This window comes from Rutidosis leptorrhynchoides, chromosome 3 (genome assembly GCF_046630445.1).
Source record: "Rutidosis leptorrhynchoides isolate AG116_Rl617_1_P2 chromosome 3, CSIRO_AGI_Rlap_v1, whole genome shotgun sequence".
Lineage (NCBI taxonomy): Eukaryota > Viridiplantae > Streptophyta > Magnoliopsida > Asterales > Asteraceae > Rutidosis > Rutidosis leptorrhynchoides.
In genome coordinates this window covers 547056762-547079570 of record NC_092335.1, presented here as the reverse complement: position 1 = coordinate 547079570, position 22809 = coordinate 547056762, and the positions used below count along the sequence as shown (strand labels likewise).

The window sequence follows — 22809 nt, the reverse complement described above, 5'->3', positions numbered from 1 at the left end:
ATAATTCAACCATAGAATGTAGTTTCACGTACTTGTGTCTATTTTGTAAATCATTTATAAAACCTGCATGTATTCTCATCCCAAAAATATTAGATTTTAAAAGTCAAGTTAGAAGGAATAACTTTTGTTTGCGAACAAGTTTAGAATTAACTAAACTATGTTCTAGTGATTACAAGTTTAAACCTTCGAATAAGATAGCTTTATATGTATGAATCGAATGATGTTATGAACATCATTACTACCTTAAGTTCCTTGGATGAACCTACTGGAAAAGAGAAAAATGGATCTAGCTTCAATGGATCCTTGGATGGCTCAAAGTTCTTGAAGCAAAATCATGACACGAAAACAAGTTCAAGTAAGATCATCACTTGAAATAAGATTGTTATAGTTATAGAAATTGAACCAAAGTTTGAATATGATTATTACCTTGTATTAGAATGATAACCTACTGTAAGAAACAAAGATTTCTTGAGGTTGGATGATCACCTTACAAGATTGGAAGTGAGCTAGCAAACTTGAAAGTATTCTTGATTTTATGAAACTAGAACTTTTGGAATTTATGAAGAACACTTAGAACTTGAAGATAGAACTTGAGAGAGTTCAATTAGATGAAGAAAATTGAAGAATGAAAGTGTTTGTAGGTGTTTTTGGTCGTTGGTGTATGGATTAGATATAAAGGATATGTAATTTTGTTTTCATGTAAATAAGTCATGAATGATTACTCATATTTTTGTAATCTTATGAGATATTTCATGCTAGTTGCCAAATGATGGTTCCCACATGTGTTAGGTGACTCACATGGGCTGCTAAGAGCTGATCATTGGAGTGTATATACCAATAGTACATACATCCAAAAGCTGTGTATTGTACGAGTACGAATACGGGTGCATACGAGTAGAATTGTTGATGAAACTTAACGAGAATGTAATTGTAAGCATTTTTGTTAAGTAGAAGTATTTTGATAAGTGTATTGAAGTCTTTCAAAAGTGTATAAATACATATTAAAACACTACATGTATATACATTTTAACTGAGTCGTTAAGTCATCGTTAGTCGTTACATGTAAGTGTTGTTTTGAAACCTTTAGGTTAACGATCTTGTTAAATGTTGTTAACCCAATGTTTATAATATCAAAAGAGATTTTAAATTATTATATTATCATGATATTATGATGTACGAATATCTCTTAATATGATATATATACATTAAATGTCGTTACAACGATAAACGTTACATATATGTCTCGTTTCAAAATCATTAAGTTAGTAGTCTTGTTTTTACATATGTAGTTCATTGTTAATATAATTAATGATATGTTTACTTATCATAATATCATGTTAACTATATATATAACCATATATATGTCATCATATAGTTTTTTTACAAGTTTTAACGTTCGTGAATCACCGGTCAACTTGGGTGGTCAATTGTCTATATGAAACCTATTTCAATTAATCAAGTCTTAACAAGTTTGATTGCTTAACATGTTGGAAACATTTAATCATGTAAACATCAATCTCAATTAATGTATATAAACATGGAAAAGTTCGGGTCACTACAGAAATTACAGCTCACATCTTTTGGAGTCTTTCTTGCCGACAGATTTTATATATAAATATAAAATATAAATAATTAATATAATTATTTATATATTATATTATATTCTTGTGCATAGTAGACTTGTAATTTTTAGTCCGTTGCGTCGAGCGTTGAGAGTTTACTCTGGTCCCGGTTCCGGATTTTCGAACGTCCTTGCGTACAATTTTATATTTTGTATTTTGCGTTTTGAATCTTGTACTCTTGTAATTTCGAGACATTTCTTATCAATAATTGGAACCTCTTTGATTGTCTTTTGTACTTTTGAGCTTTTTGGTCGTTTGCGTCTTCAATTCGTCGAATCTGTCTTTTGTCTTCACCTTTTATTATTTAAACGAATATTACTTGTAAATAGAACAATTGCAACTAAAAGCTTGTCTTTCTTGAGGAATAATGCTATGAAATATATGTTCGTTTTTAGCATTATCATCGACATAGAATACGGTTTAACAGGAATTGAAAGCGTGATATATATAAGTATGGAAAGGTGGTGGACTTCGGTTGTTTGAGTTGAGAACACGAAGAGGAATAGGAGAAACAAAAGAGAAGGAGAAAGATAGGTGATTAAGTGGGTTTCATAATGGTGATGGAGATTGTTGGGTGGTTCGAACGAAGGCACACATAAAAATATATGTAAAAACGTTTAATTGTTATGGTGTCGTGGTGGTTGGAAGGATATATGGTGTTGGGTCGAGCTTAATCACAAAACGGAAAAACAATTGAAGTTGCGGCAGGAAATTATAAGGTGATTCATGATTACCAATAAGAGAGAGAACGAGGGAGATGGTGAAGTGAAAGGTTGAAGGTGATATAAGTGGGGTATTATTGATGATGGAGAAATTCTAATATTTTCTTATTAAACTCCTGACCTGATCGATTGTATAGGGAAGGTGTATATCAACCTTCAGACACAGACAAGGAGGAAAAAAATAAAAAGAATAAAGTAGAGAGGGATTGTTAACAGAACGTGATCGTAATGGATTTGATTCGATACATTGGTAATCATAATTGAGATAGAAAACAAGAATTAAAACAGTAAATGTTGAAAATAAAACGGATTCATGTATCTGTATGCAATTTTTGATGTAATTCTTTCTATATTTAATGAATAATAATAATGTTAATATTAATAATAATAATTAATAATAATACTGCTAATAATAATTGTAAATAATATTATTCATAGCAACTTAATTATTCTGTTCATTAGTTTACATTTTTAATTTTAATTGATTAAATTGTATTTTATTATTTCTAATTATTAGTTAAGCTTTATAATTTTTTTTTTTACAATATGTATATATACAAACAATTGCTCGTGAATCGTCGGGGATGGTCAAAGGTTAAATTGAATATATGAACATAGTTCCAAAATTTTCGAGACTCAACATTATAGACTTTGCTTATCGTATCGAAATCATATAAAGCTTAAGTTTAAATTTAGTCAGAAATTCCCGGGTCATCACAATGGTCGTGTGTAAACAGGATATTTTAGATTATCATTATTTGATAATCTACGTAAAGCTTTTTAAACCTTTATTGATGAAATAAAGGTTATGGTTTGTTTTAAAATGAATGCAGTCTTTGAAAAACGTCTCATATAGAGGTCAAAACCTCGCAACGAAATCAATTAATATGGAACGTTTTTAATCAATAAGAACGGGACATTTCACCTGAGACATTATACTCCATCTTCATAATATTCCACTCTTTACCATACCACCGCCTGTTTACTCCATTTATTTATATTGTGTCAGCTGCGTTGACTACGGAGCCAACAGTTTGTAACAAACGTCCAATAACACCCGCATCCACCTCGGCATGTAATCATTCCCGCATTAAATTACTTACAGTGTTGTTGTTTATTTAAAATTAACCAAATGTCGATAAACGGCAACGTAGCACAAGCACACTTCATAGATTATAGTATATTGGTTCCCCTGTGTATGCCTACTGAATGTCCTTCTAATTCCTATATAATATATGCCAATGGTTAATGACAAGTTGCACTTAGGTTTACGAAGATTTGTATTACCCATTAATTGTTGAAAAATAGTAGACTGGTTGTCCATATGTTTCCATTATTAACCTAATAGGTGTAGTTAGAATTATAAAATAAAACTAAGATACGTAAGGTTAACATGAACTCTTGAGGTTAGATAAAAGTTACAATCTTTACTTCAGTGGCGCATCCATTTTATCATTTATTGGGGTATTTTATTTAAAATTTATAACTATATAATTTTCCGCTTCATCCTTTGCCTTCAATTAAAATAAAATAAAAAAACATTTACACTAAATAAATTGCTCATTTATGGTTCCGGGTGTTGTGTATTAAATCGTTATACTGTAATGACTAAAAAATATCGGTTGTTGCTGTTATGTATAACATATTTAATTTCCTTATTACCACATTATATTTATAAATTATTACACATACATTGAAAAACTTAAAACCTAACCCCTGTTACTTTAATCCACCAGGCACACATGTCTCTTACCGTTCTCATGGACCTCCTTCGTATAAGTGCCGAAACTGTAACGCAACAATGTGGTATGAAGAACGGAACAACAAGCCAAAAAACACTTCCAAACCGTCCTTCTCGATGTGTTGTCAAAATGGTAAAGTGTTACTCCCACAGCTCATGCCGTCTCCTCCGTTGTTGAAAACATTGCTTGATTACAATGATTCTACATCATCTAAATTCCGAGAACAAATACGCATATATAACAGCATGTTTTGTTTTACATCTTTTGGGGCTAAAATAGACCATTCTGTCAACCGTGGACTTTGGTCCGTATACATTTAGGATAAGCAGGCAAACCTATCATAAAATTGGTTCACTTATACCAGAGGAAGAAGGGACACCAAAATATGCACAACTCTACTTTTATGATACACAAAATGAAGCGAGAAATCGTATGTCCGCTTTCTTAGGCCATGATTCTAAAGAGACAGTTGATGAAACCCTAACCAAGAATCTCATTAGCATGCTAGATGAATACAGTGCCGTAGCAAAGGCATTTCGTATGGCAAGGGATTGGTCAAGTAATAACCCAACATTAGATTGTGAACTACATTTAGTTACTAAGATTACTAGCTCACGACAATATAATGCACCTAATGTTGGTGAAATAGCTGCGTTAGTCAATAGCGACTTTGGCCACTGCAATTCTTCACGAGATATCATTGTGCAAAAAAAGAATTGTGCCCCGAAAAAAATATCAGAGCTGCATCAACTTTATATGGCGTTGCAATACCCTTTACTATTTCCATATGGTGAAACCGGATATCACGAAGAGATACCATATAATAATAATAGCGGAAAAAGGAAGACTGCCAGAGGTTACGTCACAATGCGAGAGTACTATCGCTATAGAATTTAGCATCGCGAAAATGAGGGCACAACTCTCCTAAGAGGTGGTCGATTATTCCAACAATTCTTGGTCGCGCATATACATCCGTTGAAGAACAAAGATTGCAGTGGGTAAGACATCACCAAAATGAGTTGAGAACCGACCTATACAATAATGTTTGTGATGCTGTTACAAGGGGCGACACGTCAGCGGCATCAATCGGAAAGAGAATTATTTTGCCAGCTTCCCATAAAGGGAGTCCACGATATATGGTCCAGAATTACCAAGATGCAATGGCTTTATATCGGGAATCTGATAACCCTGATTTATTCATCACCTTCACTTCTAATCCTAAATGGCCCGAAATTGATGGAATGCTCTCCTATGTCGAGGGTCAAAAGGCACCAGATCGCCCTGAGATTGTCGCAAGAGTATTCAAACAGAAACTAGATGCTCTCACAATTGATATCATGAAACAACACATATTTAGCACGTGCCAAGCAGGTACTGTCAACGCCTACTTAAGCATTTGCGATTACGCATAATGCCATGTTTTTTTAATTTGATAATTAACCGTTTTAAAAAACCACCCACCAGGTTACACATATGTTAACAATCCCTTTAATCCCATATGTTGTTGCAGGACTCTACATTATTGAATTCCATAAGCGCGGATTACTTCATGTACATATGTTAATATGGTTGACACGTGATTACAAGTGCAAGATGCCAGCAGACATCGATGATCTCATATCAGCAGAGATACCCTCTCAAATACACGATCCAGCAGGGTTTAAAGCAGTCACTGAATACATGTTGCACGGACCTTGCGGTAGTGCGCATATGGATGCTCCTTGCATTATTGATAGGAAATGTTCCAAACACTTTCCTAAACCATATTATGCAGAAACCACTATTGACGAAGACGTGTACGCTAATTATAGGCGCCGGAACAACGGAGTCAAATTTCGCAAGAATAACACTAACCTTAATAATAGTTTTGTGGTACCCTACAACAGATATTTGTTACTCAAGTACGACGCCAATATTAACGTCGAATGGTGCAATAGATCACGCGCAATCAAGTACTTATTCAAATACTTAAACAAAGGTCCGGATCGAGCAACAATAGTCATACAAGAAAACATGATCCCCAACGAAAACTCAACAGTACAAAATGTTATTCACGTTGACAAAATAAAGAATTATTTGGATTGTCGATATTTATCACCGTGTGAGGCCGTATGGCGATTGTTTTCATTTGACATCCACTACTCAAGACCATCGGTTATCAAATTGTCATACCATTTGCCTAATCAACAATCAGTGACATTGCGCGATTCCCAGCAACTTCCTCCCCTTCTACACAGAGAGAGCATTAAAGAGACAATGTTCATACAGTGGTTTAAACTTAACAAACAGGATGAACATGCACGCACCCTAACTTACGCAAAAATCCCCAAAGACTATGTGTGGAACCAAGACGCAAAAATGTGGACCGGGAGAAAACTAAGAACCTGCATCGGACGTATTGTCTACTCAAATCCTGCATCGGGTGAACGTTACTACCTGCGGATGTTGCTGAACATAGTTAAAGGTCCCCGTACTTTTGAGGAAATTCGAACTGTAGATGGTACATTATGTAGTGACCCGAACTTTTCCATGTTTATATATATTAATTGAGATTGATATTTACATGATTAAATGTTTCCAACATGTTAAGCAATCAAACTTGTTAAGACTTGATTAATTGAAATATGTTTCATATAGACAATTGACCACCCAAGTTGACCGGTGATTCACGAACGTTAAAACTTGTAAAAACTATATGATAACATATATATGGATATATATATAGTTAACATGATACTATGATAAGTAAACATATCATTAAGTGTATTAACAATGAACTACATATGTAAAAACAAGACTACTAACTTAATGATTTTTAAACGAGACATATATGTAACGATTATCGTTGTAAAGACATTTAATGTATATATATCATATTAAGAGATATTCATACATGATAATATCATGATAATATAATAATTTAAAATCTCATTTGATATTATAAACATTGGGTTAACAACATTTAACAAGATCGTTAACCTAAAGGTTTCAAAACAACACTTACATGTAACGACTAACGATGACTTAACGACTCAGTTAAAATGTATATACATGTAGTGTTTTAATATGTATTTATACACTTTTGAAATACTTCAATACACTTATCGAAATACTTCTACTTAACAAAAATGCTTACAATTACATCCTCGTTCAGTTTCATCAACAATTCTACTCGTATGCACCCGTATTCGTACTCGTACAATACACAGCTTTTAGATGTATGTACTATTGGTATATATACTCCAATGATCAGCTCTTAGCAGCCCATGTGAGTCACCTAACACATGTGGGAACCATCATTTGGCAACTAGCATGAAATATCTCATAAAATTACAAAAATATGAGTAATCATTCATGACTTATTTACATGAAAACAAAATTACATATCCTTTATATCTAATCCATACACCAACGACCGAAAACACCTACAAACACTTTCATTCTTCAATTTTCTTCATCTAATTGATCTCTCTCAAGTTCTATCTTCAAGTTCTAAGTGTTCTTCATAAATTCTACAAGTTCTAGTTACATAAAATCAAGAATACTTTCAAGTTTGCTAGCTCACTTCCAATCTTGTAAGGTGATCATCCAACCTCAAGAAATCTTTGTTTCTTACAGTAGGTTATCATTCTAATACAAGGTAATAATCATATTCAAACTTTGGTTCAATTTCTATAACTATAACAATCTTATTTCAAGTGATGATCTTACTTGAACTTGTTTTCGTGTCATGATTCTGCTTCAAGAACTTCGAGCCATCCAAGGATCCGTTGAAGCTAGATCCATTTTTCTCTTTTCCAGTAGGTTTATCCAAGTAACTTAAGGTAGTAATGATGTTCATAACATCATTCAATTCATACATATAAAGCTATCTTATTCGAAGGTTTAAACTTGTAATCACTAGAACATAGTTTAGTTAATTCTAAACTTGTTCGCAAACAAAAGTTAATCCTTCTAACTTGACTTTTAAAATAAACTAAACACATGTTCTATATCTGTATGATATGCTAACTTAATGATATAAAACCTGGAAACACGAAAAACATCGTAAAACCGGATTTACGCCGTCGTAGTAACACCGCGGGCTGTTTTGGGTTAGTTAATTAAAAACTATGATAAACTTTGATTTAAAAGTTGTCATTCTGAGAAAATGATTTTTATTATGAACATGAAACTATATCCAAAAATTATGGTTAAACTCAAAGTGGAAGTATGTTTTCTAAAATGATCATCTAGACGTCGTTCTTTCGACTGAAATGACTACCTTTACAAAAACGACTTGTAACTTATTTTTCCGACTATAAACCTATACTTTTTCTGTTTAGATTCATAAAATAGAGTTCAATATGAAACCATAGCAATTTGATTCCCTCAAAACGGATTTAAAATGAAGAAGTTATGGGTAAAACAAGATTGGATAATTTTTCTCATTTTAGCTACGTGAAAATTGGTAACAAATCTATTCCAACCATAACTTAATCAACTTGTATTGTATATTATGTAATCTTGAGATACCATAGACACGTATACAATGTTTCGACCTATCATGTCGACACATCTATATATATTTCGGAACAACCATAGACACTCTATATGTGAATGTTGGAGTTAGCTATACAGGGTTGAGGTTGATTTCAAAATATATATAGTTTGAGTTGTGATCAATACTGAGATACGTATACACTGGGTCGTGGATTGATTCAAGATAATATTTATCGATTTATTTCTGTACATCTAACTGTGGACAACTAGTTGTAGGTTACTAAAGAGGACATCTGACTTAATAAACTTAAAACATCAAAATATATTAAAAGTGTTGTAAATATATTTTGAACATACTTTGATATATATGTATATATTGTTATAGGTTCGTGAATCAACAGTGGCCAAGTCTTACTTCTCGACGAAGTAAAAATCTGTGAAAGTGAGTTATAGTCCCACTTTTAAAATCTAATATTTTTGGGATGAGAATACATGCAGGTTTTATAAATGATTTACAAAATAGACACAAGTACGTGAAACTACATTCTATGGTTGAATTATCGAAATCGAATATGCCCCTTTTTATTAAGTCTGGTAATCTAAGAATTAGGGAACAGACACCCTAATTGACGCGAATCCTAAAGATAGATCTATTGGGCCTAACAAACCCCATCCAAAGTACCGGATGCTTTAGTACTTCGAAATTTATATCATATCCGAAGGGTGTCCCGTAATGATGGGGATATTCTTATATATGCATCTTATTAATGTCGGTTACCAGGTGTTCACCATATGAATGATTTTTATCTCTATGTATGGGATGTGTATTGAAATATGAAATCTTGTAGTCTATTATTATGATTTGATATATATAGGTTAAACCTATAACTCACCAACATTTTTGTTGACGTTTTAAGCATGTTTATTCTCAGGTGATTATTAAGAGCTTCCACTGTCGCATACTTAAATAAGGACGAGATTTGGAGTCCATGCTTGTATGATATTGTGTAAAAACTGCATTCAAGAAACTTATTTTGTTGTAACATATTTGTATTGTAAACCATTATGTAATGTCGTGTGTAAACAGGATATTTTAGATTATCATTATTTGATAATCTACGTAAAGCTTTTTAAAACCTTTATCTATGAAATAAAGGTTATGGTTTGTTTTAAAAATGAATGCAGTCTTTGAAAAACGTCTCATATAGAGGTCAAAACCTCGCAACGAAATCAATTAATATGGAACGTTTTTAATCAATAAGAACGGGACATTTCAGTTGGTATCCGAGCGTTGGTCTTAGAGTACCAGAATTTTGCATTAGTGTGTCTTATCTAGTTTGTTAGGATGCATTAGTGAGTCTGGACTTCGACCGTGTTTACTTGAAAAATGATTGCTTAACAAATTTTGTTGGAAACTATATATTTTTAACATGTGAATATTATGTGATATATTAATCTCTTAACGTGTTTGATATTATGTGATAGATGTCTACCTCTAGAACAAGTCCCGTTGACTCACCTAATAATAATGAAGAGTCAAATGTAAATTGGAATGATTCGTGGACTGATTCACAAGTTCCCGAAGAGGAACCGGAAGAAGAGTCGGAACCGGAAGAAGAATCGGAACCGGAAGAAGAATCGGAACCGGATGAAGAAATAGAACCGGTGGGGGAAATAATAAAACGGTTAAGTAAAAGAAAATCCTCAACCAACCGACCAAGGTTAATTATGGTCAATGGTGTTTCCGCCAAGGAAGCAAAATATTGGGAGGATTACCAATTCTCCGATGAATCGGATTCCGACGAGAATTCCGATGATGTTATAGAAATTACCCCAACTGAATTTAAAAAGGCAAAAGAAAATAATAAGGGAAAGGGCATAAAAATAGAGAAATCTAATTCCAACCCCGATGAACTTTATATGTATCATCAACCCCCGAAGTCCTTAAGTTGTAACAATGACCCGGGAACCTCTAAACCACCAGGTTTTTCTAAACCAATGTGGATAACGACGGCTCGTATTAGGGGAACATCATATATCCCTAGAAACTTGGCAAAACGAACCAAAACCAAAGAAGAAGAAACAAGCGAGTCGGAATAAGATAGTTGTATTCGTGTGGTGTATTATAAGTAATATAGTGTGCTTATGCTTTATGATATATGTAAAAATTGCTTGTATTAATAAGTATTTTTTTTTTATGAATCTAACTCTTGTCTATTTTACAGTATAAAAACACAAAATGGATAGACAACCCAATATTTTAAGAGACCTACCCGGAGACATGATTGAAGAAATCTTGTCTAGAGTCGGTCAGAATTCTTCGGCACAACTATTTAAGGCGAGATCAGTTTGTAAGACATTCGAAGAACGTTCCAAGAATGCCTTGGTTTATGAAAGGCTTTCGTTCGAAAGATGGGGGATATCACATTGGGAAATCCATAAGTTACGATGTGTTTACTTTGACGCATATATTGCGGGGAACCCAAATGCTATTTTACGCAATGGGTTAAGAAAATTTTTTGACTCAATATATCCGAATATTGGACTTCGTGATTTAGAAAAAGCGGCTAACATGCAACATAAAGAAGCATGTTATGCTTACGGATTATTAATGTTCGCTTCTCACCAAAGTGAGAACAAGAACATCGGCCTACAACTATTAAACAAAACATTCCCACAAGTGACGGAGTCGGTAATTGGGGTAAGAAATGAGGTTTTTAGATTGTTACGGGACTGTTGGACATTACGTAACCCTCGTCCCTTTGACGACGTTACAACACGCTGTCTTATCAACGGCTATAACGGTTATGTTCCACAAGACCAAGGATGGGAAGTAATCCTAGTAAAACCAGAATGCATCACTTGTTTCTGGACGTATGAATTACGTGTCTTTATTGCCTTTGTTGAACGACTTGTGTACTAGCTATAATTATCTTCACAACCATCTTGTATCAAATTTATTGTGTGCTATATTTCATGCTATATGTAAAATAAGCGGTATTGTAAGTTTGTAAAATATTGTGTAAAAGTTTGAACGCGAAATATTATTATAATCAGTTTTTCATATAGAATTGTAGTAGTTGAATTGTATATTAGCTACTAAGTATGAACTTAACGGGTAGGTACTACCCGAATTTAAACTTATAAAATGCTAATATGAAGAAAAAGCTTTTATAAATGAGTTCATATTATGCTACGAAATACTATTAACTACTCTTAATATTCTGTATGATTAACTTGTTCCATTTGACTATTTTGAAGGAAATGGCACCGACTACTCGACACACCGTGAATATGAATGAAGAGGAATTCCGTACTTTTCTAGCTTCAAACATAGCCGCAGTACAGGCTGCGCTACATACCAACAATAACCTTGGATCTAGCAGTACAAGAAATCATGTAGGATGCACCTACAAAGAATTCACTGCCTGCAAACCTTTGGAATTTGATGGAACCGAAGGACCGATCGGATTGAAACGGTGGACCGAGAAGGTCGAATCGGTGTTTGCCATAAGTAAGTGTACTAAAGAGGACAAAGTGAAGTACGCTACGCATACCTTCACAGGTTCTGCGTTAACATGGTGGAATACCTATCTAGAGCAAGTGGGGCAAGATGATGCGTACGCACTACCGTGGTCAGCATTCAAGCACTTGATGAACGATAAGTACCGTCCCAGAACCGAGGTCAATAAGCTCAAGACAGAACTTAGAGGGTTACGAACCCAAGGATTTGATATTACCACGTACGAAAGACGATTCACAGAATTGTGCCTATTGTGTCCGGGAGCATTCGAAGATGAGGAAGAGAAGATCGACGCGTTAGGATTACCGGAAAGAATCCAAGAAGATATAAGTTCACACGAGCCCGCCTCCATACAACAGGCATGTAGAATGGCTCACAAACTAGTGAACCAGATTGAAGAAAGAATTAAAGAACAGAATGCTGAAGAGGCCAATGTGAAGCAAGTCAAAAGAAAGTGGGAGGAAAACGGTGATAAGAATCACCAATACAACAACAACAGCAATTACAACAATAATCGCAACAATTATCACAACAATCGCAACATCAATCGCCACTACAACAAACGGCCCAACAACAATAACAACAACAACAACAATAGCAACTACAACAATCATCCCAACAACAATAATAACCGCAACAACAACAACAATCAGAAGCAGCTATGCCAAAGGTGTGAAAAGTATCACTCGGGGTTCTGCACCAAATTTTGCAACAAGTGTAAAAGAAATGGTCATAGCGCGGTGAAGTGTGAGGTCTACGGACCAGGGGTTAATAGAACGAAAGGAACAAATGGTGTCGGAACGAGTAATGGCGGAGCAAGTAGTGTCGGAGCAAGTTATGCCAATGTAGTTTGTTATAAATGTGGAAAACCCGGCCACATTATTAGAAATTGCCCGAACCAGGAGAACACGAATGGACAAGGCCGCGGAAGAGTTTTCAATATTAATGCGACAGAGGCACAGGAAGACCCGGAGCTTGTTACGGGTACATTTCTTATTGACAATAAATCTGCTTACGTTTTATTTGATTCGGGTGCGGATAGAAGCTATATGAGTAGAGATTTTTGTGCTAAATTAAGTTGTCCATTGACGCCTTTGGATAGTAAATTTTTACTCGAATTAGCAAATGGTAAATTAATTTCAGCAGATAATATATGTCGGAATCGAGAAATTAAACTGGTTAGCGAAACATTTAAGATTGATTTGATACCAGTAGAGTTAGGGAGTTTTGATGTGATAATCGGTATGGACTGGTTGAAAGAAGTGAAAGCAGAGATCGTTTGTTACAAAAATGCAATTCGCATTATACGAGAAAAAGGAAAACCCTTAATGGTGTACGGAGAAAAGGGCAACACGAAGCTACATCTTATTAGTAATTTGAAGGCACAAAAACTAATAAGAAAAGGTTGCTATGCTGTTCTAGCGAACGTCGAGAAAGTACAAACTGAAGAAAAGAGCATCAATGATGTTCCCATTGCAAAAGAATTTCCCGATGTATTTCCGAAAGAATTACCGGGATTACCCCCACATCGATCCGTTGAATTTCAAATAGATCTTGTACCAGGAGCTGCACCAATAGCTCGTGCTCCTTACAGACTCGCACCCAGCGAGATGAAAGAACTGCAAAGCCAATTACAAGAACTTTTAGAGCGTGGTTTCATTCGACCAAGCACATCACCGTGGGGAGCTCCTGTTTTGTTTGTCAAGAAGAAATATGGTACATTCAGGTTGTGTATCGACTACCGAGAGTTGAACAAACCTACCATCAAGAACCGCTACCCACTACCGAGAATCGACGACTTATTTGATCAACTACAAGGCTCGTCTTTTATTCAAAGATTGACTTACATTCCGGGTATCATCAAATGCGGGTGAAAGAAGATGATATTCCAAAGACTGCTTTCAGAACACGTTACGGTCATTACGAGTTTATGGTCATGCCGTTTGGTTTAACTAATGCACCAGCTGTGTTCATGGACCTTATGAACCGAGTGTGTGGACCATACCTTGACAAGTTTGTCATTGTTTTCATTGATGACATACTTATTTACTCAAAGAATGACCAAGAACACGGTGAACATTTGAGAAAGGTGTTAGAAGTATTGAGGAAGGAAGAATTGTACGCTAAGTTTTCAAAGTGTGCATTTTGGTTGGAAGAAGTTCAATTCCTCGGTCACATAGTGAACAAAGAAGGTATTAAGGTGGATCCATCAGAGATATAAACTTTTGAAAAGTGGGAAACCCCGAAAACTCTGAAACACATACGCCAGTTTTTAGGACTAGCTGGTTACTACAGAAGGTTCATCCAAGACTTTTCCAGAATAGCAAAACCCTTGACTGCATTAACGCATAAAGGGAAGAAATTTGAATGGAATGATGAACAAGAGAAAGCGTTTCAATTATTGAAGAAAAAGCTAACTACGGCACCTATATTGTCATTGCCTGAAGGGAATGATGATTTTGTAATTTATTGTGACGCATCAAATCAAGGTCTCGGTTATGTATTAATGCAACGAACGAAGGTGATTGCTTATGCGTCTAGACAATTGAAGATTCACGAACAAAATTATACGACGCATGATTTGGAATTAGGCGCGGTTGTTTTTGCATTAAAGACTTGAAGGCACTACTTATATGGGGTCAAAAGTATTATATATACCGAACACAAAAGTCTTCAACACATATTTAATCAGAAACAACTGAATATGAGGCAGCGTAGGTGGATTGAATTATTGAATGATTACGACTTTGAGATTCGTTACCACCCGGGGAAGACAAATGTAGTAGCCGATGCCTTGAGCAGGAAGGACAGAGAACCCATTCGAGTAAAATCTATGAATATAATGATTCATAATAACCTTACTACTCAAATAAAGGAGGCGCAACAAGGAGTTTTAAAAGAGGGAAATTTAAAGGATGAAATACCCAAAGGATCGGAGAAGCGTCTTAGTATTCGGGAAGACGGAACCCGGTATAGGGCTGAAAGGATTTGGGTACCAAAATTTGGAGATATGAGAGAAATGGTACTTAGAGAAGCTCATAAAACAAGATACTCAATACATCCTGGAACGGAGAAGATGTACAAGGATCTCAAGAAACATTTTTGGTGGCCGGGTATGAAAGCCGATGTTGCTAAATATGTAGGAGAATGTTTGACGTGTTCTAAGGTCAAAGCTAAGCATCAGAAACCATCAGGTCTACTTCAACAACCCGAAATCCCGGAATGGAAATGGGAAAACATTACCATGGATTTCATCACTAAATTGCCAAGGACTGCAAGTGGTTTTGATACTATTTGGGTAATAGTTGATCGTCTCACCAAATCAGCACACTTCCTGCCAATAAGAGAAGATGACAAGATGGAGAAGTTAGCACGACTGTATTTGAAGGAAGTCGTCTCCAGACATGGAATACCAATCTCTATTATCTCTGATAGGGATGGCAGATTTATTTCAAGATTCTGGCAGACATTACAGCAAGCATTAGGAACTCGTCTAGACATGAGTACTGCCTATCATCCACAAACTGATGGGCAGAGCGAAAGGACGATACAAATGCTTGAAGACATGCTACGAGCATGTGTTATTGATTTCGGAAACAGTTGGGATCGACATCTACCGTTAGCAGAATTTTCCTACAACAACAGCTACCATTCAAGCATTGAGATGGCACCGTTTGAAGCACTTTATGGTAGAAAGTGCAGGTCTCCGATTTTTTGGAGTGAAGTGGGGGATAGACAGATTACGGGTCCGGAGATTATACAAGAAACTACCGAGAAGATCATCCAAATTCAACAACGGTTGAAAACCGCCCAAAGTCGACAAAAGAGCTACGCTGACATTAAAAGAAAAGATATAGAATTTGAAATTGGAGAGATGGTCATGCTTAAAGTTGCACCTTGGAAAGGCGTTGTTCGATTTGGTAAACGAGGGAAATTAAATCCAAGGTATATTGGACCATTCAAGATTATTGATCGTGTCGGACCAGTAGCTTACCGACTTGAGTTACCTCAACAACTCGCGGCTGTACATAACACTTTCCACGTCTCGAATTTGAAGAAATGTTTTGCTAAAGAAGATCTCACTATTCAGTTAGATGAAATCCAAATCAACGAAAAACTTCAATTCATCGAAGAACCCGTCGAAATAATGGATCGTGAGGTTAAAAGACTTAAGCAAAACAAGATACCAATTGTTAAGGTTCGATGGAATGCTTGTAGAGGACTTGAGTTCACCTGGGAGCGTGAAGATCAGATGAAGAAGAAATACCCGCATCTATTTCCAGAAGATTCGTCAACACCTTCAACAGCTTAAAATTTCGGGACGAAATTTATTTAACGGGTAGGTACTGTAGTGACCCAAACTTTTCCATGTTTATATATATTAATTGAGATTGATATTTACATGATTAAATGTTTCCAACATGTTAAGCAATCAAACTTGTTAAGACTTGATTAATTGAAATATGTTTCATATAGACAATTGACCACCCAAGTTGACTGGTGATTCACGAACGTTAAAACTTGTAAAAACTATATGATGACATATATATGGATATATATATAGTTAACATGATACTATGATAAGTAAACATATCATTAAGTATATTAACAATGAACTACATATGTAAAAATAAGACTACTAACTTAATGATTTTTAAACGAGACATATATTTAACGATTATCGTTGTAAAGACATTTAATGTATATATATCATATTAAGAGATATTCATACATGATAATATCATGATAATATAATAATTTAAAATCTCATTTGATATTATAAACATTGGGTTAACAACATTTAACAAGATCGTTAACCTAAAGGTTTCAAAACAACACTTACATGTAACGACTAACGATGACTTAACGACTCAGTTAAAATGTATATACATGTAGTGTTTTAATATGTATTTATACACTTTTGAAAGACTTCAATACACTTATCAAAATACTTCTACTTAACAAAAATGCTTACAATTACATCCTCGTTCAGTTTCATCAACAATTCTACTCGTATGCACCCGTATTCGTACTCGTACAATACACAGCTTTTAGATGTATGTACTATTGGTATATATACTCCAATGATCAGCTCTTAGCAGCCCATGTGAGTCACCTAACACATGTGGGAACCATCATTTGGCAACTAGCATGAAATATCTCATAAAATTACAAAAATATGAGTAATCATTCATGACTTATTTACATGAAAACAAAATTACATATCCTTTATATCTAATCCATACACCAACGACCAAAAACACCTACAAACACTTTCATTATTCAATTTTCTTCATCTAATTGATATCTCTCAAGTTCTATCTTCAAGTTCTAAGTGTTCTTCATAAATTCTACAAGTTCTAGTTACATAAAATCAAGAATACTTTCAAGTTTGCTAGCTCACTTCCAATCTTGTAAGGTGATCATCCAACCTCAAGAAATCTTTGTTTCTTACAGTAGGTTATCATTCTAATACAAGGTAATAATCATATTCAAACTTTGGTTCAATTTCTATAACTATAACAATCTTATTTCAAGTGATGATCTTACTTGAACTTGTTTTCGTGTCATGATTCTGCTTCAAGAACTTCGAGCCATCCAAGGATCCGTTGAAGCTAGATCCATTTTTCTCTTTTCCAGTAGGTTTATCCAAGTAACTTAAGGTAGTAATGATGTTCATAACATCATTCAATTCATACATATAAAGCTATCTTATTCGAAGGTTTAAACTTGTAATCACTAGAACATAGTTTAGTTAATTCTAAACTTGTTCGCAAACAAAAGTTAATCCTTCTAACTTGACTTTTAAAATAAACTAAACACATGTTCTATATCTGTATGATATGCTAACTTAATGATATAAAACCTGGAAACAAGAAAAACACCGTAAAACCGGATTTACGCCGTCGTAGTAACACCGCGGGCTGTTTTGGGTTAGTTAATTAAAAACTATGATAAACTTTGATTTAAAAGTTTTTATTCTGAGAAAATGATTTTTATTATGAACATGAAACTATATCCAAAAATTATGGTTAAACTCAAAGTGGAAGTATGTTTTCTAAAATGGTCATCTAGACGTCGTTCTTTCGACTGAAATGACTACCTTTACAAAAACGACTTGTAACTTATTTTTCCGACTATAAACCTATACTTTTTCTGTTTAGATTCATAAAATAGAGTTCAATATGAAACCATAGCAATTTGATTCCCTCAAAACGGATTTAAAATGAAGAAGTTATGGGTAAAACAAGATTGGATAATTTTTCTCATTTTAGCTACGTGAAAATTGGTAACAAATCTATTCCAACCATAACTTAATCAACTTGTATTGTATATTATGTAATATTGAGATACCATAGACACGTATACAATGTTTCGACCTATCATGTCGACACATCTATATATATTTCGGAACAACCATAGACACTCTATATGTGAATGTTGGAGTTAGCTATACAGGGTTGAGGTTGATTTCAAAATATATATAGTTTGAGTTGTGATCAATACTGAGATACGTATACACTGGGTCGTGGATTGATTCAAGATAATATTTATCGATTTATTTCTGTACATCTAACTGTGGACAACTAGTTGTAGGTTACTAACGAGGACATCTGACTTAATAAACTTAAAACATCAAAATATATTAAAAGTGTTGTAAATATATTTTGAACATACTTTGATATATATGTATATATTGTTATAGGTTCGTGAATCAAAAGTGGCCAAGTCTTACTTCTCGACGAAGTAAAAATCTGTTAAAGTGAGTTATAGTCCCACTTTTAAAATCTAATATTTTTGGGATGAGAATACATGCAGGTTTTATAAATGATTTACAAAATAGACACAAGTACGTGAAACTACATTCTATGGTTGAATTATCGAAATCGAATATGCCCCTTTTTATTAAGTCTGGTAATCTAAGAATTAGGGAACAGACACCCTAATTGACGCGAATCCTAAGGATAGCTCTATTGGGCCTAACAAACCCCATCCAAAGTACCGGATGCTTTAGTACTGCGAAATTTATATCATATCCGAAGGGTGTCCCGGAATGATGGGGATATTCTTATATATGTATCTTGTTAATGTCGGTTACCAGGTGTTCACCATATGAATGATTTTTATCTCTATGTATGGGATGTGTATTGAAATATGAAATCTTGTAGTCTATTATTATGATTTGATATATATAGGTTAAACCTATAACTCACCAACATTTTTGTTGACGTTTTAAGCATGTTTATTCTCAGGTGATTATTAAGAGCTTCCGCTGTCGCATACTTAAATAAGGACGAGATTTGGAGTCCATGCTTGTATGATATTGTGTAAAAACTGCATTCAAGAAACTTATTTTGTTGTAACATATTTGTATTGTAAACCATTATGTAATGGTCGTGTGTAAACAGGATATTTTAGATTATCATTATTTGATAATCTACGTAAAGCTTTTTAAAACCTTTATCTATGACATAAAGGTTATGGTTTGTTTTAAAAATGAATGCAGTCTTTGAAAAACGTCTCATATAGAGGTCAAAACCTCGCAACGAAATCAATTAATATGGAACATTTTTAATCAATAAGAACGGGACATTTCACATTACACCCCACGTTTAAAGATGCTTGCTTTGCACATGGTTTGTTGAACGGTGATAAAGAATGGAAGCCATCTCCGAAGCAAGGCTATGGGCAACAGGTTCCCAACTTCAAGACTTATTTGTAACCATGTTACTCTTTTGCAATGTAAGTAAGCCACTCACACTATGGGAACTAAATTGGGAAGCTTTATCAGAGGACATTCTCTATAAAAAAAGAAAAATATTTAACTTCCCAGATTTAATCCTAACCGAGGCTCAGCTTAAAAATTATTGCTTAGTGGAGATACAAGGCATTTTAAATAAAAATGGCAAATCATTAGCTGACTTCCCGGAGCTTCGCAACCGGACCAATCAATGCTAACCCAAATGGATAATCGTCTAATACGAGAGGAATTAAACTACAATATAAAAGAAATGACTACCTTACATAACACCCTTTTCAACTCACTCAACCCAGAGCAGCTAGAAATATATCTCCAGGTCTTTAACGCTGTTCATAAACAACAAGGTGGTCTTTTTTTTTATATGGTCCCGGCGGCACCGGAAAAACATTCTTATACAATGCCGTCCTCACAAAATTAATGTCAGAAAGGATGATTGTGCTCGCAGTTGCATCTTCAATGTGTGTTTACCTTTGATTATATATGATTTCCAACTCATATTACCATTAACATATTTCCTACTACACAAAAAAACATTTCGTATATGATACCGCTAAAAACACTAACAAACCTAAACAACAGGTATCACATCATTGCTTTTACCCGGAGACCGGACAACACACAGTCGATTTGTCATCCCCCTGGAATTAATGGAAAACAGCACATGCAGAATAAAACAACAAACACACTTGGCATCACTTATTCAAGAAACCCGTTTAATGATTTGGGATGAAGCGCCGATGACTCAAAGGTTCGCTTTCGAGGCCATTGACAAAACTTTACGAGACATTTTAGGGGCGAAGGATGACAGAAACATATCAAAGATTTTCGGAGGTATGCCTGTCTTACTAGGGGGCGACTTTAGACAAATACTTCCAGTGATACCAAAAGGCAAAAGACAAGAAATAGTTCATGCATGCATTAACAGGTCCGATTTATGGCAACATTGTAACCTCCACACACTATCCCGCATTATGCGGGTGAACGAATACACTCCAGATGGATATCTTGATACACGAAAACAAAACTTCAATAAATGGGTACTAGATATAGGGGAAGGTAAGGTTCCTGCAATTGCTAAAGATGGGGCGGATGAGCCAACATGGATAAAAAATTCCCAAAGAATACATTATATCTTCCAAAAAACCACCGATTGAAACGATCGTTGACACAATATTTCCAGATTTCCCGGTGAGACAGGAAGATGAAGATTACTTGCAAGAGAGGGCTATTTTGACCCCAAGAAATGACGACGCGGATGCGAATAATAAACATATATTCAAACAATTGCAAGGAGCAACAATGACATATAAAAGCTCTGATGAGATTTGCAAGGGATCAACCGACAACATGGAACAACAACAAACATATCCCGTGGAATACTTAAATAAATTAAACTTCCCAGGTGTTCCTCCTCACAAACTTAAGCTAAAAATAGGTCAACCAGTTATGTTGTTGCGAAATCTGTGCCCAAGCGCAGGGCTGTGTAACGGAACACGTCTCATCCTAACAGATTTCCAAAAGTTTGTTCTTCAAGCCCGGATTATAACAGGCTCGCATATAGGAAAAACAATCATCATTCCACAGATTGTTCTTACTTCGGCCCAATCAAAATGGCCCTTTGTCATGCAACGAATCCAATTCCCAGTCAAGCCCTGTTATGCAATGACAATAAACAAAAGCCAGGGACAATCTTTAAAATTTGTCGGTCTTTACCTACCGAAACCAGTTTTTAGCCACGGCCAACTATACGTTGCCCTATCACGAGTAACCGACCCAGCTGGTTTAAAAATAGTCATGATAAATGATAGCGACGAACGTTTAAAGGATCACACACGAAATGTTGTGTACAGGGAAACTTTCTTCAACTTGAAACATGATTCATAGAGGTATGCTTACTACTAATTTCAATTGCTTAATTATTTCATCTCTAACAAATTGATTTGATGTTATTATTCCACACTGAAGATTACACACATTTTGGTACCCCCAACACCAGCCTTCACGAGGTATTTTATTAGCATTTTACTTTCATATACTTATTCACTTTATTCGTTTTACACATAAAGACATTCATTGATTCGAATTCCTTTATTTCCAGAGATATATTATACCAACAAAGCATCGGATCTGTTACAAAACATCGGCTGCTACTAAAGTGGAAGGCACATCAACAACGGACTTACTATGTCCATCATTCCCGTTCTCATCCTTTATAATACAAGTGTTATTTTCATCCAACACAGAACCCCCCTGTGATACTATTGTTTTTTTTTTTTGTGTCATCATTTGTATGGTTATAGATAAATAAATTAAACCTCGTGTGTTTTTCATATATTTCTAACTTTATACTAGCTCAATATCATTGTTGTTGAACCAATTACCAAAGGAATTACCCCCTTCAGCCGAGTACTATACGACCCACCACACTAACCACAAACCATACAAGTGTTCGTGCAACGCACGAGCACTGCACCTAGTAATAATCATATAAATGTGTTCGATTGCATATATTAATTCAATGATTAATTGCTATATATAATATATTGCTGTATTTAAATCCAATTATAATTCAATCGCTTAATTATGTTAATATAACGCATTTATGATAATTATATCATTTTTAATCAGTGTTGTAAAAGTTGTCCGATTTGACCGACGCGTCGGCCGATGCGTCGTTTTTTTGGGGTTCTCCGTCCCGTTTTTTCTGAAAACGACTCAAAAGACGGTTAGAGCTAAAAGTTCGGTCAAAGTCTGTCAAAGACCGTCAAAACGGTCAAAGTCAGTCAAATTTTCGCCAAGATCTGATATATTTTAAAATTAGGGTTTGTTTTCATATTTTAGGCCGCTCTTTTCTCTGTGTCCTTACTGATTATTTACTCGGTAACATTAATTGAGTTTAAAATTTGATTGTTTTTAAATTCAAGTTCTTATTTAAGAAATTTATGGTACATAATCA

General features: G+C 34.7%; 1 protein-coding gene across 1 annotated transcript; it reads left to right on the top strand.

Annotated features, from left to right (window-relative positions):
* The first annotated feature begins 5246 nt into the window (after positions 1 to 5246).
* LOC139902012 (uncharacterized) lies at positions 5247 to 21737 on the top strand. Its single transcript, XM_071884669.1, has 4 exons — positions 5247 to 5457; positions 5597 to 6586; positions 20433 to 20909; positions 21034 to 21737. Exons 1-4 carry the CDS (start codon positions 5247 to 5249, stop codon positions 21735 to 21737), a joined length of 2382 nt encoding a protein of 793 aa, XP_071740770.1.
* Positions 21738 to 22809: the final 1072 nt, after the last annotated feature.